At 34.9% G+C, this 14,947-nt stretch overlaps 2 protein-coding genes across 2 annotated transcripts in view; one reads left to right on the forward strand and one right to left on the reverse strand.

Annotated features, from left to right (window-relative positions):
• The first annotated feature begins 83 nt into the window (after window positions 1–83).
• Window positions 84–1,344, forward strand: LOC106719318 (AN1-type zinc finger protein 1). The gene is made up of 3 exons (XM_014513631.2): window positions 84–519; window positions 640–742; window positions 816–1,344. Exons 1-3 carry the CDS (start codon window positions 236–238, stop codon window positions 1,341–1,343), a joined length of 915 nt encoding a protein of 304 aa, XP_014369117.2. The 5' UTR covers window positions 84–235; the 3' UTR covers window position 1,344.
• A 367-nt stretch (window positions 1,345–1,711) lies between these two features.
• LOC106719292 (lutropin-choriogonadotropic hormone receptor) overlaps window positions 1,712–14,947 on the reverse strand; it is a 31,570-nt gene continuing 18,334 nt past the window's right edge. Inside the window, exons 2-13 of the mRNA XM_045680668.1 lie at window positions 7,307–7,433; window positions 7,140–7,214; window positions 6,489–6,557; window positions 5,988–6,083; window positions 5,449–5,514; window positions 5,197–5,265; window positions 4,591–4,665; window positions 4,324–4,441; window positions 3,814–3,930; window positions 3,522–3,610; window positions 2,990–3,163; window positions 1,712–2,801 (exon numbers count right to left, since the gene is read on the reverse strand). Of these exons, the coding sequence (XP_045536624.1) occupies window positions 1,712–2,801; window positions 2,990–3,163; window positions 3,522–3,610; window positions 3,814–3,930; window positions 4,324–4,441; window positions 4,591–4,665; window positions 5,197–5,265; window positions 5,449–5,514; window positions 5,988–6,083; window positions 6,489–6,557; window positions 7,140–7,214; window positions 7,307–7,433 (2,165 nt within the window). The remainder of the gene's footprint in view (window positions 2,802–2,989; window positions 3,164–3,521; window positions 3,611–3,813; window positions 3,931–4,323; window positions 4,442–4,590; window positions 4,666–5,196; window positions 5,266–5,448; window positions 5,515–5,987; window positions 6,084–6,488; window positions 6,558–7,139; window positions 7,215–7,306; window positions 7,434–14,947) is intronic.

Consider the following 14,947-nt stretch of genomic DNA (forward strand, 5'->3'; position numbering starts at 1 on the left):
TTCCGTTCTCGTCTTTTCTGAACAATACCAAACTGTCAAATAAAATGTCAAGACATTTTAGGTTATGTTTATTATGGTTATCAAATTCAATAACATGATTTTGATTTTTTAATTTAATGAAATTATACAAAGAAAAGTGTTTCATTGTTAGTACTTGTTTAAATTTTAATTTATTTTCCTAATACCAATTTCAACCTTAATTGTTGAACATAGCGGAAAACTTGGAAGCATAAAAATGGAATTTCCCTCACTCGGAGAGCACTGCCAAAATGAAGAATGTAAACAAAAAGACTTTCTACCTTTGCAATGTAAATGTGGAAAGGTATACTGCCGCGAACACTTTGGTGAACATTGTACCTCAGGTCTTTGTGAAATGGCTCCAAAACCTAAAGATGTCAATTTAAAGAATGACGATGAAATATTTCGATGTTCAAGCAAAGGTTGTAAAAAAGGAAATTTACATGAGATGTTGTGCAGCAAATGTAATAAACATTATTGCATCGAACATAGATTTCATCCGTAAGTTTCTATAGTCAAATGTCAAATGTTTTTCTAAAGAATTTGCTAATTTATATAGGATAATGTTCGTTTTGTTTGTTCTTATTGCTTACGTAGTAAATCTATTAAATGTTCTTTTAGATCATGCCCTGAAATAGATGATGAAACCATGGCAATGAAAATAGAACAGTATGAAGCACCGAGGAAACAATTTCATGAAGCCAACAAACATTTGCAGCAAAAGGTAAACTATTATAAGAAAAACTCTAAAATTGTAAAAAATTTACAACAATTTCTTATCTGTATATTTATTTTAGATAACAGAAAACATAAGAAAAGCTCTACAATCATCGGCAAAAGTTAAAACTGCAACAAAAATCCATCTCATGAGAATAAAACAAAAGGCCTTAGGACCTAAATCAATACCAGTTGCAGAAAGATTATATTTCGCTATTAAGAAACCTGAAAATATGGATGCGAAACCTATAAAAATAATTACAGATGTTAATAATGTGGAATTAATTGAAACATTAACTTTGGATCCGGATTTAAAAGATACTGTTCCAATATTTATTAGTTCAAAGTGGTCATTGGGTAGAGTACTGGATAGTATTAGTGATACTTGCAATATTAGAAATGATAACAATAAATCCGGAGATGTCAAACTGAGACTTTTCAGACAGTTAGATGGATATTGTATAAGTCCTTTGAAGATGGATGTGGAAATGAGCGATTTAATAAAAAAAGAGATTTTAGTCGAAGGTGACAAATTAGTTGTGGAGTATATTAATAATACTGTATTGAATAATCTGGATGAAAATTCACATATATTCCTGTTAAGTTAATAGAGAGCATTTAGTAATATGGATATTTATTGTTGGAATACAATAATGAAGTAAGTGGAAAATTAAATTCACAACATATTATCACAAAGTACTTAATTGTTTTTTTTCTTGTGTATTTTACTTTACATCCTAACTATTCCTATGTTGTCTAATGCCCATATGGTGTCATCTAACAATGTTTCTTAAGTCACTGAGCTGGGTCCTTGCCATACACATTGCGACTAGTTTGAGGATCCAGGATAATATAGAGCGGAGTTGTATCTAAGGTTATAATAAAACAATTAAAAGTAATAAATAATAGTATAATAATAATATCAATATTTTTACCCTAGATTTAATCCTAAACATTAAACATAGACTTAATATAATTAAAGCACAACTTCTCCATTCTCTTTGCTGACTTGTGACTGTGACCTGTTGTAATCTATGAGTGGCATGAGTGGCGCGGGGGCGGAGGGGTTGGTCTGCGCGGTGGGGGGCGGGGTGGCCGCCAGCTTGTACTTCTCTATCAGCCAGTTGCACTTGCCCGTGCGCGCGATCAGTGTTATAAGATCCCGACGGTACTGTTTCGTTAAGATAGCGTACAGGAATGGATTCGCACAAGCGTTCAATGGGTAGAAAAATACTAACAAAACCTTTCCATGGCTAACATCGACGAGAGGAACCCCTGCTAGGGCTGTGACGCCAAAGAAAGCGACCGGTGCCCAGCAGAGTAAATCTGTTCCTATTAACAATGCCATTTTATTCGCTATCCGACGTTCGGCCGCCGCCGCCGCGCCTCTTCCTCCATAACTTTCGCCTCCTCCGCCTAAAGACCTGTATATCTGCACGTAGCACACGACTATTGTCACCCATGCTATGGCATTGGTGAGGAACAAGGAGCCCTGGTACACAGCGTCCCCCACGCTGACGCTCTCCACCGGCTGGCAGATGGACGTCGAGGAGTAGTCGGACACGCCGGCCAGGGGTAAGCTCGCCATAAAGAGAGAGAACAGCCATCCCCCGAACATTATCTTCGCTGCAGCGGCCAACGAGATTCGCCTCTCCAAGTAAATAGCGTATGTGATCGCAAACCATCGCTCCAGGGTAACGATCGTCAAGGTGAAGACAGAGAGTTGCCCGGAAAAAACGGAAAGAAAGCCGGCTATCTTGCATCCGACGCCGTACTGCCAGCTGTACGCGTAGTTGAAGAATTCCCCGTACGACCTGAGGTCGACAACCGCAATCATGAGGAGGTAGACTCCGGTGCAAAGATCGGAAAAGGCGAGGTGGCACATGAGGAACCTTGGCACGGTGAGCTCGGCGTGGTTGGTGACCAGCACTAGCAACACGGCCACGTTGCCGACCACGGCGGCCGCGATCACCAGCCACACGCTGGCTCGCAGCCACGACCATCCCATCACGTCTTCGCAAGGGTTCAGGGCATCTGGTAGTGGTGTGCATTCTACCTTGCGCCGGCTGAAAAATAACATAGTTATGAAATTATCACACTTTATTGATTCGATTTATTCCTTGACGTTTATCAGTACAGTAAACATATAAAAAGTTCTAGTTGAAAGAGTGTCCTCCGCGAAAAGGAGAGAGAATACCGTAGATTCCTACAAATTCATAACAATGTTTTACGGATTTAAGTACAATTAAGTTACCTCAAGCTGAAATTACCGCAAGCCGCGAAGTAAGCCACGCCGTGCGAGAGCGTGTCATTGACCAGTTCATGGAAGTCTCCCTGCATTTCGTCCTCGAAGCTGCCCGTGTCGGAGGAGTACTCCTCGCTACCCAGATCGTACTCCTCACTAGTGGTCGCATCGTCGATAACAGTCCTAGAGAACGTTTATAATTATTAAAAATAATATCTTACTTCTTATGTGATGTATGGATGTTTGTTTGCAGGTATTTCAAGAATGGGTTAACGGATGTTGATGAAATTTGACATAAATGTAGATTATAGTTTGGAAGAACACATAGAAACATAATAAGTAATTATGTTTTTTTTAATCCCACGGAGTCGCGGGCGACAGCTAATAAAGTAATAAACGCTATTTGATTAATTTTAATTTCATGTTTTATTCAACTTATGCTACGTCGTAGCACCGATGGTCACTGAGTTTTTGTAAATTCGAAAACATCTTTGTTCTTTATTAATTTTTTTTGAATGCAAATAAGAAGATAGGAACTTACTCTTGAGCATTTTCGACGCCAAATTTATATACTTTGGAAGAGTTCGATGACCGCCGTCGCCTTTTTGATGCAGACATTTGCTGGCATTTCTGTGAATAGAAAATAGACAATTTACTCAAATCTAGAAGTAGTGTATATACTTCCTTTCCTATCTCAGAGATTTTCACTCGCTAATTACCGCATTCAGAGTAGTTTATTAATCATATAGTATAGACACCCTTAGTGTAGATTTCTCATACAAAATACAACGATTGCGGTTAGGGTAAGGTCTTATTCTTTTCTTTGCACTTACCTGCGCCATTATAGCCTTTTGCGTCTCATACAATGCGTGTCGCGCAGGATTGTGCCGCTCGGGGAACGCGAACGCGCAGCAATGGAAGTGATGAGTAAGAAACGCCTTTTCTAGATGCTGTTTACAACATAAAATAATATAAGAGAAGAAATAAATACAGTCAAACCTGGTTAAGCGAAAAACCAAGGGACTGTGATATTTTTTTCGCTTATAGAGGATAAAATACTATAATTCTCTCTACTAATATAATTCTCTCTACTATAAAATCTTACTAATATTATAAATGCGAACGTTAAGATGCCTGGGTGGATGGATGCTTATTTGAAGGTATCTTCAAAACGGATCAACGGATCTCGATGAAATTAAGCATAGATGTAGAGCATAGTCTAAAAAAACACATAGGCTACTAATTAAGTTTTTTTTAATCCGCGCGAACGGAGTCGCGGGCGATAGCTAGTAACAAAAATAATGATGTAAAGGATATGAAATAATTAATTTTAAAATTCGTACCTGAAATTCGTAAATAGATGGAATGTATTTAAGAGAAGGAGTTTTTTCTATTCTTAATGTTTCTAATTTCTCTAGACCTTTGGTGGGAAGAGAAGTTATGGCGGTACTGCTGAGATCTCTGTAACAAGTTAAATACAATAAAAAATTAACTATCCCCTAAGCACACGATGCAAATAAGTATGAAAGAGTTTCTTTACATAAAATTAACAATAATAGAAGATTAAACTTGCACATAAATGTAACAAAAATGTACTCGTAATAACTTACAACTGTCGTAATAAAAGGTTTCCAGCGAATGCTAAATCGTTCAACCGTTTCAGTTTGGAGTTGCCGCGGAAACTCCTGAAATAAATATACCGGAATAAATTTTCACTATTTAAAATTACACTGCTAACATTTTACAGAATTATTGAAAAGTGTAACGTTGCAGTATGTAAGAGATATAATATTATTTTAATTCCTTTATAGAGTTAGTTAAGTTAGCAAAGTTAAAACAATTACTGTCTACAAACATAATACGAAATTTTCTTGAAATGTAAAGTTTTTATATTACAAGGTGGCAAACGAACAAGCGGCCACATGAATTCGTCGAAATGACGAAGCGACCGCTGCCCATAGACATTTGCAATTGCAGATGAGTTGCATACCCTCAATCGATGAAGAAGGAGACGCACAAAAAGAGAATATTTAACCTTCCTATGCATCTCCTCCTCCATCAAATCCACCTCCTCTTCCCATCCAATCCACCTCCTCTTCCCATTCTTTCCTTATAAGAGAAGGATGGGAAGGGAAAGAGGACCAAAATTAGGCCTCCGGCACCACACTCATCAGACGAAACGCAAAGTTAACAAATAATGGATATCCTTTACTTACAATTTTGATATTTGTGCGTTCTTAAACGCGTGCGCAGGTACTTCTTCTATTAAGTTGTAATTCAATGAACTGAAATCAATATAGATTTTTTTTAACTGTAAACATAAAAATTGCATTTTAAAATCCAAACCAAACAGCAGTAGTACTCAATAATAAAGAGAACCATAAAAAGTGATGTAAGTGAATTTAAAAAATACAGCTAATAAATAAAATGAAATAAAGTAGCGTAAGAGTGTATACCTATTAACTTACACTTGGTCAGCGCGGACACGCAGCGCGTGCGGAGGAATCCGCTTGATGTGGTTGCCTTCCAAATCACTGAAAAACAAGAGACATCGTTTTTAGCCGACTTCAAAAAGTAGGAGGTTATCAATTCGACTGAATTTTTTTTTTTTGTGTGTTACTGCGAATCTCCGCCCCTGGTGGTCCGATTTGGATAAAAATTATTTTAATCGAAAGGAAGTGCTTGCAGATGGGTCCCATTTTTTTTTTAAATAACTAGAAGACTAGTAGATTTTTTCTTGTTCAGAATTTGATAATCATTAAATGGACAATCACTTATTTTATCTTAATTTACCGAATCGGTTACTTAACATTTTATTCGTGTGTTGCAGTACTTGACAGTAGTGTTATTGTTTGGAGCCTTACTTCTGTTATAACACTGCTTCCCTGCCCTTATGTTAACTGCCTTAATAAAGGTACGTAATCACTCCTAAAACCTCCAGTTGCATCTCTGCGATTATTACTCATTTTTACTATAAGTGCTTAAAGATATAGAAGTATTAACTTACATGGCTTGTAAGTAAGGTAGAGAGGTGTTCACTTTGTTGGTGTCGTGCACGTGACTCAGATTGGGCACCTCCACCAGTCCTGATGTTGTGATTATGCTATACAATATTAATTCTCATTAAAATTACATTTGTATTGCATATGTTGTGCATGCTAAACATATATATTTATCTCTCTCTATTATTAATTCGACTACTCTTTTATTGCTTTGACCATTTTCATGCACACAATTTTATTCAAAGTTCACTTATCATATATGTAAGTCGGGTATACAAATACAACATACTGAAGTTGATGATGCTTGTTTGATCGTCATACTTTGCAGGTAAAGCGGAGTTTTATAGTATACATACAGTTTTGGCCCACACGCAAGGGTGGGTTATGCATATGAGGTCAAACCCCTAATGTATGTAGCCTGCATTAGTAAATAAGGGTAATAAACCTTTTATAAGGCACAAATATATTTGGTGGAATCAAACATATATAGCAATATACATACGTACAAAGTGCGCAGCTCTGGCAGTGAGGGCAACGTGGGCACGCGGTGTAGACGCGGCGCCTGCGTTATGAATCTGCAACGTAAACACTTCCTATAACCTGTATGTTAAGGATATCCGATAATAAGCATCATGGTCGTTGCCATGGGGACAGGGAGGTGCTCTTGCCCCTCCACCCCTCATAAGAATTGAAAAATTTTAGATATAAAAACCATTTAGATTAATATCACATTAATGGACTAGTTCTAGACCCTCTATACCTAGCCTAGATCATTGACCGGCGAAGCCCATGATTAGAACATTATTTGATAAAGACAAAAACCGACTGACTAAATTGCAATGACTCAGGTGAAGAATACAAAACGAATGACAACTAATCGGTAAACTTTTTATTCGTAGTCCAGAAGGAAATTTTAGAATTCTTGCTTTGCTGATGTATTATAGTTGGTTCAAATATTAATAATGTTAAATCTTACACAAATAGTAAGATAAAAGATTTAAATTTATAAACCTGATACTTATGTGAGATAAAAATGTTTACGATATCTGGTTAGGATTGTTGCTAAGCAACGGATGACGCAATACGGAATTTAATAATTTTACTAAAAGTCATCTAAATCCATACTATACAACTACTATATAATAATAAATACTAACAATGACTTAAGATTAGGCATCTTGCTCAGATCTTCAACAACGATGTGCTCCAAGTTTGGTGCGTCCATAATGGATCTGTAAATAATGTATTATAAATATTATAAATTAATTCAGAAATACTTAAAAAGGTAAAGCTGTATTGGTTATGGACCATAAGCCACACATACAGATGTTCGACGTGGTGCAAGTGGTAGCCAGCCGCGTGTATGACACGCGCGGTTAACTTTGTGATATTAGTCTGGACCAGTACCACGGACACACCTCCCACGACATCTCCGTGCGCCGGTCTCCCCACTGGAACAAAGATTATACATAAGTACCTCAACCAATCATATATTGTTCAACTTCATAGTAAGCAGACTTTAATGTATAGTTTGATTTAACCATTTCAGATTGTGCAAAGATAATCTACTAATTTCAGAATAACAGTTATACAGCTCATTCTTCGAAATGTGCTAATTACTGAGCTTTGTAAATGGAGCATCGCAACGTAAATACAGCTCGGCATTGACCGTTCCCGACTGGGATTTCGCAACGCGGCGTCAAGTGACCGCACGCATGTCAGTTTACCATCATAAAGATATACGAAATTTACAGATGCGCCCTTTTTATAACATAATGTGTCTATTTGATTTATAGCTTACACATAACACTATTCTATAAATATATAAAACGGGGAAGTTATTTGAAACACATTTGTTCTAATCATCTGTATGGGTGAAATCAAAAATAAATCCTTATTTATAGTTTTAAAACAAAATGAAACGTTTATTTTTATATTTTGATGTGTCTTTGACCTCTGAACACCCTTGACGTATAATACCGTAAAAGTTTGTTTGCTTTTATATCTAACAATTACGAAATTATATCATTGTTCATGTTTATTTACGTCGTAAATGTTGAACATCAAAGAATGCTTTATATTATTTTGACGTGGCGGCAATTATGTTAACTTTAACGTTAGCTAAATGAAAAATAATCATAATCTCCCTGGCCATATCCCAGTGACGTTGGGTCGGCGCATAAGGTTTTAAAAACTTAATTCTTACTAATATTTGAAATGCGAAAATTTATATGGATAGATAAATGAATGTTTGTTAGAAGGTATCTCCGGAATGACTCAACAGATCTTGGTGCTATTTGGCACAAATATAGAACATAGTCTGGAAGAACACATAGGCTAATTAATAAGTTTTTTTTTAATTTGCGCGGACGGAGTCGTAAGTGACACCTTTTGTTTAATATTCTAATGAGTGCAAAGATTATTCTATTTTCTTTTGCTAATAATTAACCAAAGAAATGATTCGTGAAGTATTAACAATGCACGTATTTCGCTACCATCTTATCTTGTATAAAGTGGTTAGGTAGTTAATTGAAAGTGCTATAACTTTATAATCGTCGTTTACACTCCTCTTGAAGACACTCACATTGTGGTTTAATGGTAACACTGATGCACGTAAAATATTCCACTTTCCAGTGTGCAGCAAAATAATAGATACGTACCGTATTATACTCTCGGTAAATTGTCATGCCCTTTCCCTTTGTTAAACTTCGCAAGATGATATTTATAATAACAACATACAGAGATTACAAGTTATAAATTAATTATTAAAAAAATTAACTATTAAATATGTTTTTTTTTTCATATATTTTCGTATTGTCATCAGAAGTACAGATGTGTACATAATTTCAGATCAATGTATCAATAGGACTTGAGTCTAATTTCAATTAAATTAAATTAAATAAAACCAAACCATTAAATAAAATAAAAGCATTTAAAAACTAAATTATCAATAATCATATTTCTGTATTAATCACAGTACGTACATATAATTTAGTTGTTTAAAAATATAAGTAATAAAGTAAATTACGTGTACTCTTAAAATTCTTGTGCGATGACAAATTTTAAAATACATTAATTAGATTATTCATTATCGAAAATAACTTAATCAATTCTAACCTAATATTAGATAAATTACTAGATTTTGGATTGGTAAAAGAAAATTGTCATTACCTTGAAAGTATTTTGTATCAGGAATCCGTGTGGTAATCCACAATGATAATAATTGTATTTCAATTCGATTGTTATCAAATGATATAGTGATCGATAGCCTCTGTTGCTCCTCGTTTTCATTTGTTAAATGAAACGAGCAAATGAAACGCAAAGCTATTATTTGCAGAAATCTATATATATAAAAGAAAGTTGTGTTAGTTACACCATTTATAACTCAAGAACGGCTGAATCGATTTGACTGAAAATTGGTGGGCAGGTAGCTTAGAACCAGGAATAGGACATAGGATAATTTTTACCCCGTTTTTTTTTTTTTTATTCCGCGCGGACGGAGTCGCGGGTAAAAGCTAGTTTATAATATAAAGGTTAAAATCTATAAAATCTGATATGATGATTGTAAATGCGCACGTTTGGATGGATGTTTGTTTGAAGGTATCTCCAGAACGGCTCAACGGATCTCGATGAAATTTAATAAAGATGTAGATCACAGTCTGGAAGAACACATGGCTACTAATTATGTTTTCTTTAATTCCGCGCGGACGGAGTCGCGGGTGACACCTAGTGATGTCATAAAGGCGGGAAATGCTTGCTTGGGGAAGGCACAGTAATGACATCAAACGACCTTAATTCATAGTGAATTTTACAACTGGTTGATAATATTTATGATGTATAAAATTCAAATAATTTTGACGTATACAATGGAACAAAAATTAATAAAACAGATTATTAAAAGCTGTTCACAATAATTAGGCTACTCGTTGCGCACGTAAAAAACGTTGAACACCAGTTATGTCAATTAAAATTGTTATCACTAAGACATCGAATATCATCGTGATAAGGCGTTTGATAGATCGCCCGCAATATTGCGGAGGCCGTGTTTCTTTTAGAGTAATTGCTGAATGTGGACCTAGCACGAATATTTGTGTAAATCGACATCGTATCCAAAATTTGTACTTAAATTTGTAATAAATGTTATCGGGCGTAAAGTACATCAAAAATCTCATAATTTTTTGATATAATTGATGATAACGATACGAAGGTGTTTGTCGAAAATATTCGAGCGATACAAGAGCGAATGCTGTGCTAGCTCAACCAAAAATAACTAAGATTTCGGAGGCTAAAATTTCTTTCCATTTGTCTTTCTTTCCTATTCCATGGATACCTCTTTCCTTGATATAGATTGCCTACGCTTTTGATTTTTCTTTTTAATTTATTTAAAGCACATATTTGAGTTAGCGAGAAACGTAACTACATTGATTTGTTTTTCTTGTAAAACAGATTTTATAGCGGTATTATAAAAAAATATTACTAGAAAAAAAAAAATCAGTAAAATAGACGATGGAAAAATGAAAGCAAGCGATACGTCAACATCAAAGTTTGACTGATAAAGTTTACGACTTGCAATTAAGGTCGGAAATTATATCAGAAATATCTTTCTGATATTAAAAATCGCATATTAAAAGTTCAATGACCTCGTAATTGTAATGAACATTCTTAAAGTTATTTTTTTTGTTACATGAATATCGTCAGAGATGCAGAGGTTATTTTCAGTGTAAGAAAAGCAAGTATCCTCGCAATGTTGTTATTGGCTGATCGTATGATTAATGATTGCACAAAAATGCGATCAGAAGTTTTATTTATGTCTATTATCTTTTTGTGATGAATGGACGATGTTTTATAAATTATTTTCTGTACATTTTCCTCCTTTATTCTTATTATTCTTAGTAATTCGTTTATTTTTAAATTACAATAAGAAATTATATCTTGCATATAGTGTAAAAATAAGAGATGATAATATGTAGCATATAATTAATTTTAAATGTTTTTTTTAATTCGAAGGTGTCATTACTAGGTGATTAAAAATATTTATGTGATGTTTTCGGCTTACAACAAAATGCAGTTCAGTTATTATAATATTTTTTTTTCAATTCGTTATAATAAATTTAGCGTGGCCAAAAGAACCTCCGTAATCGAAAATTTTGGGTGGTGTCGCCGTCTTTTCTCCCGAAATATTTATCCAGACGAACTTTCACCGTCCAGATAGCTGAAATATTAAGACCACCTGAAATCGACGTGCACGTATGCACAGATGTAAGAATGTAAAAGAAGCAAGAGCGGTGTTCAAGGAGATTTTACATATTTTTGGTGAAATGGCATTAAGAAAAAAGAAGAATTTAAAATATAGAAAAAAGAACACGTTCCTAATGTCATTGTATTTTTAGTTGTCTTTTCTATTCTCTTCTTTCTGGTCTTTTCTCAATATACGCTTCCACGAAAAGTTAATTTTATTTTAACACGTTAACTGCGGATTGAGGCAGAACAGGCCCAAAGCGTGACTTCTCGCTGGTGCGGCAGTCAAAATCGGGTTGTTTCGCTCTGTGCGGGAGGCTACTAGATCAGTATTTCTATGAGTACGACAGAGTCAAATATATAGAAATGTTTCTCTTGCGATATCTAGCCCAATGGCGTAATTAGATAAAAATGAGGTCCTACAGGCCCCAACCGCACTGAAATGAAATTAATTACGCCTAGTGCGGATTGAGGTCAAATCTATCTCAAAATTTGTAGGCCTCATGGCCGCTCTGCACGAAGCGCGGGCGGCGCGGGCACCGCGCATCCTAGCTTAGTGTTGTGGAAAGTTTCGATAACGTTTCGAGTTTCGAGGACGTTTTGGCAGGATTTATTAAAGATTGAGCGTAGAACTTTATTTTAAAATCCTTAACGTTTTAAACCAATAATACCAAATAAGTCAGATGAAGTACTCACCTGACTTATTTGAAAATGTTTATTGGAGTTATAAGAAACTATGTTGACCTCGGTAAAAATTTTACTTATACCATACAAAACCTAAATTACTGCAACTTTGAATTTTAAGGGGATGGCCTGTGTCTATGATGAACCAAAAGTGCATAAATCGGACACAGAATGTATTTATGAGCCAGAAACACAACACTAATAGCCAAGCTACTATTAACTAATTCTACTTAAATAGCACGATTAATACGTCTTATACTGAATATAATATTCGCACGCACGCACATTCACCACTAACAATACTCAATTATCATCATTATTTTGTTTTGCACATGGGTGTTGCCTTAAAATGTGTGCTCAGTTGCGGATTATTCTTCACTGTTATTTTAAGCAAGTCACAGTTCCATTCGAAGTTTAGTCCATAGTGGCAATTTTTACCATTGTGTGCTGATCATCGTTTTTGTACAGAGAAAGTTAAATGTTTTTGCTGATTATTCGCTGAGACGAGAGCAAAAGCTTGCTCTCGTCTCACCATGACTAAAATCCAATATTTCAATAACAAAAATCCCCTTTGCAATTTTGCCCTTTTTTAAGTGTGGATTGTTTTGCTAATGCTGCAGTATGGAACTTGATGTACCTATTACTCATATATTTTACTGTTATATTTATATTTCTGGTTTACAATTCCAGATTCCTTAATAGTAGGAAGTCTTATCTTCTTTTGGAAAGTTCGAGTTGTTTCTTCGGTGGCCACGGCTGCTATACTGAAATTAGTAAGCCTAGGTACATACATACATACACACAGACAGACACACACTCTCACATATGTACTACGCGGTAACGTAAACGCAAACAAGACATATATTAGTATGTTATGCTACTAGGTAGCAAAGTTGATTATTGCGTGCGAGGTGGCATTGTTCAAAGGCGACCTCTACAAGAAAACCGAGCGACCAACAATCATCATGCTCCCTCATACGATGTTTTTCAACACACTTGTGAGTAAAAAAAAAAGAAGTAAACGCAAAAACACTTACGAAATCCAAAATAAACAACAAAACTCAAATTAAAAAAAAAAGGAAATTTCCTTTCCTTTCAGGTATAGTAAAATAACTACGCGCTAAGGCATAATTTGTACCATATATGCCTAAAATCGATGAACGGATAAGTACACGCACAGACAAAGCCACGCACACACACACACACAAACACACACACAAACACACACACAGACACACGCGCATGCACAAACACACACACACGCACGCACACACACACAAGAGATCTAAAATATATATTTTATTTCAAGATTTCCTATCGGCAGATGTGCTGATCATTTTTGTTCCAAAGAGGTGGTCAAAGAAAGCGCTGCGTAGGTTTCTACGAAAAATTAAGATTGACATTGAATGGCACGCAAGCTGCTAAGAAAACTAAAAAAATTGTGACTTTTTGTGTCCAGTGTGACAAATCTTTTTGTTTACCATGTTTTAATGAAAAACATTTTCAGTGATTAATACTCAATAAACATTTATCGTAACTACAACTCTCTTTTAATCCCATCACTAGTCGAGGCATTAATTGACCTTCCTTTCAGTGCGATTTGAGGCAGAACCGATGACAAATTTTTAATTTTACTTTTTTCATTAACGAAACGTCCTAACTCCAGGCGAAGCTAGATTCATATTATGCACATATTTAAGTTCATAAGAGTGAAGTTTCAAGCAAATATCGTCTAATTTGGACTTTTTAAAAATGTTTTTCGAAAACATAATTTTGTGAGGCAGGAGAGGCCTCAATAGCACTGGAAAAAAGTTCAACTTTGCCACGAACAGACCTCAAACGCACTGGCTGAAAGTTCCGCCAAAATGGCCTCGCAGCTAACGTGTTAAATGTGTTTATTATATACAAGCGGTGTGTCCGTGTTGTTGTATAAACTTATCTTATTTAAATAAATTGTATATCATTTGTAAAACAGTTGCAACATTTCATTTTGATTGTCAAGGGTGAAAAGTTTGCTCAACAAATGGACAAGGTGTCGTATTGTGGAATTGTTGCAGGAAATTCACCGCGAGACGTGAGACATGTTGTCACTGCGATAATTGACTAACTTGTTGAGTGTCTGAGACTGCACGTGTTTTTAAATTAACGCAATAATTTCTTTGAATTTAAAAATATTTTATATCTATAGTTATAATTAGAATTATTCCATGACTTGATTACAAAGAATGGAATTATTAAGTAAACAGTTTTTTTCCTTCTTTTGAAATCTACATTAATCAACTGTTTAATAAACTAAAAGATTATATTATTCTTACACTATTCATGATGTTTGTACATTACTGCGTCGCTTACCGTACGTAGTTTGTAAATTATAATTAAGTCACACAACTTTGCTGTTGTCACAATCATTTAGTGGTCGACATCCGTGACACTAACATTACTGTGTTGACTTACAATATGTCGGTTGCGATTTGTTTAATATAAAACTAGATTGTTATTTAATTTTATCTGTGTTAGTTTAAATTATATACTTTTATATATGCGTTTAAAAATATTTATCTCTCATTTTCTGCCATTTCTCTTTAATAGGGAAAGTTCTCGTTTAGTTTGTAATAAACAATGGCAACTTTGTATAAATAATATTTTGCCTTCATTGATTATTATATTATTACACAACTGCTGTAGCAGCAACTATGAAACCGGTTAGTTATTTTTAAATGTATGAAGAAAAATGAGCATCCACGCGTATTAAAGAAACACACCAAATTTAAATTGATTAGTCTCTGAATTAAAACTGTGTTGCTAAGTAATGCTTGAAGACTTTCTTATTTAGCACCAAACAATTCTATGAAGTTATATACCAACCAACCAATACGAATGATTTGTCTAAATAAAAGACGTTCTATCTATATATATAAAAGAAAGTTGTGTTAGTTACACCATTTATAACTCAAGAACGGCTGAATCGATTTGACTGAAAATTGGTGGGCAGGTAGCTTAGAACCAGGAAACGGACATAGGAGAATTTTTACCCCGTTTTTTT

This window comes from Papilio machaon, chromosome 13 (genome assembly GCF_912999745.1).
Source record: "Papilio machaon chromosome 13, ilPapMach1.1, whole genome shotgun sequence".
In the NCBI taxonomy this organism is placed as follows: Eukaryota; Metazoa; Arthropoda; class Insecta; order Lepidoptera; family Papilionidae; genus Papilio; species Papilio machaon.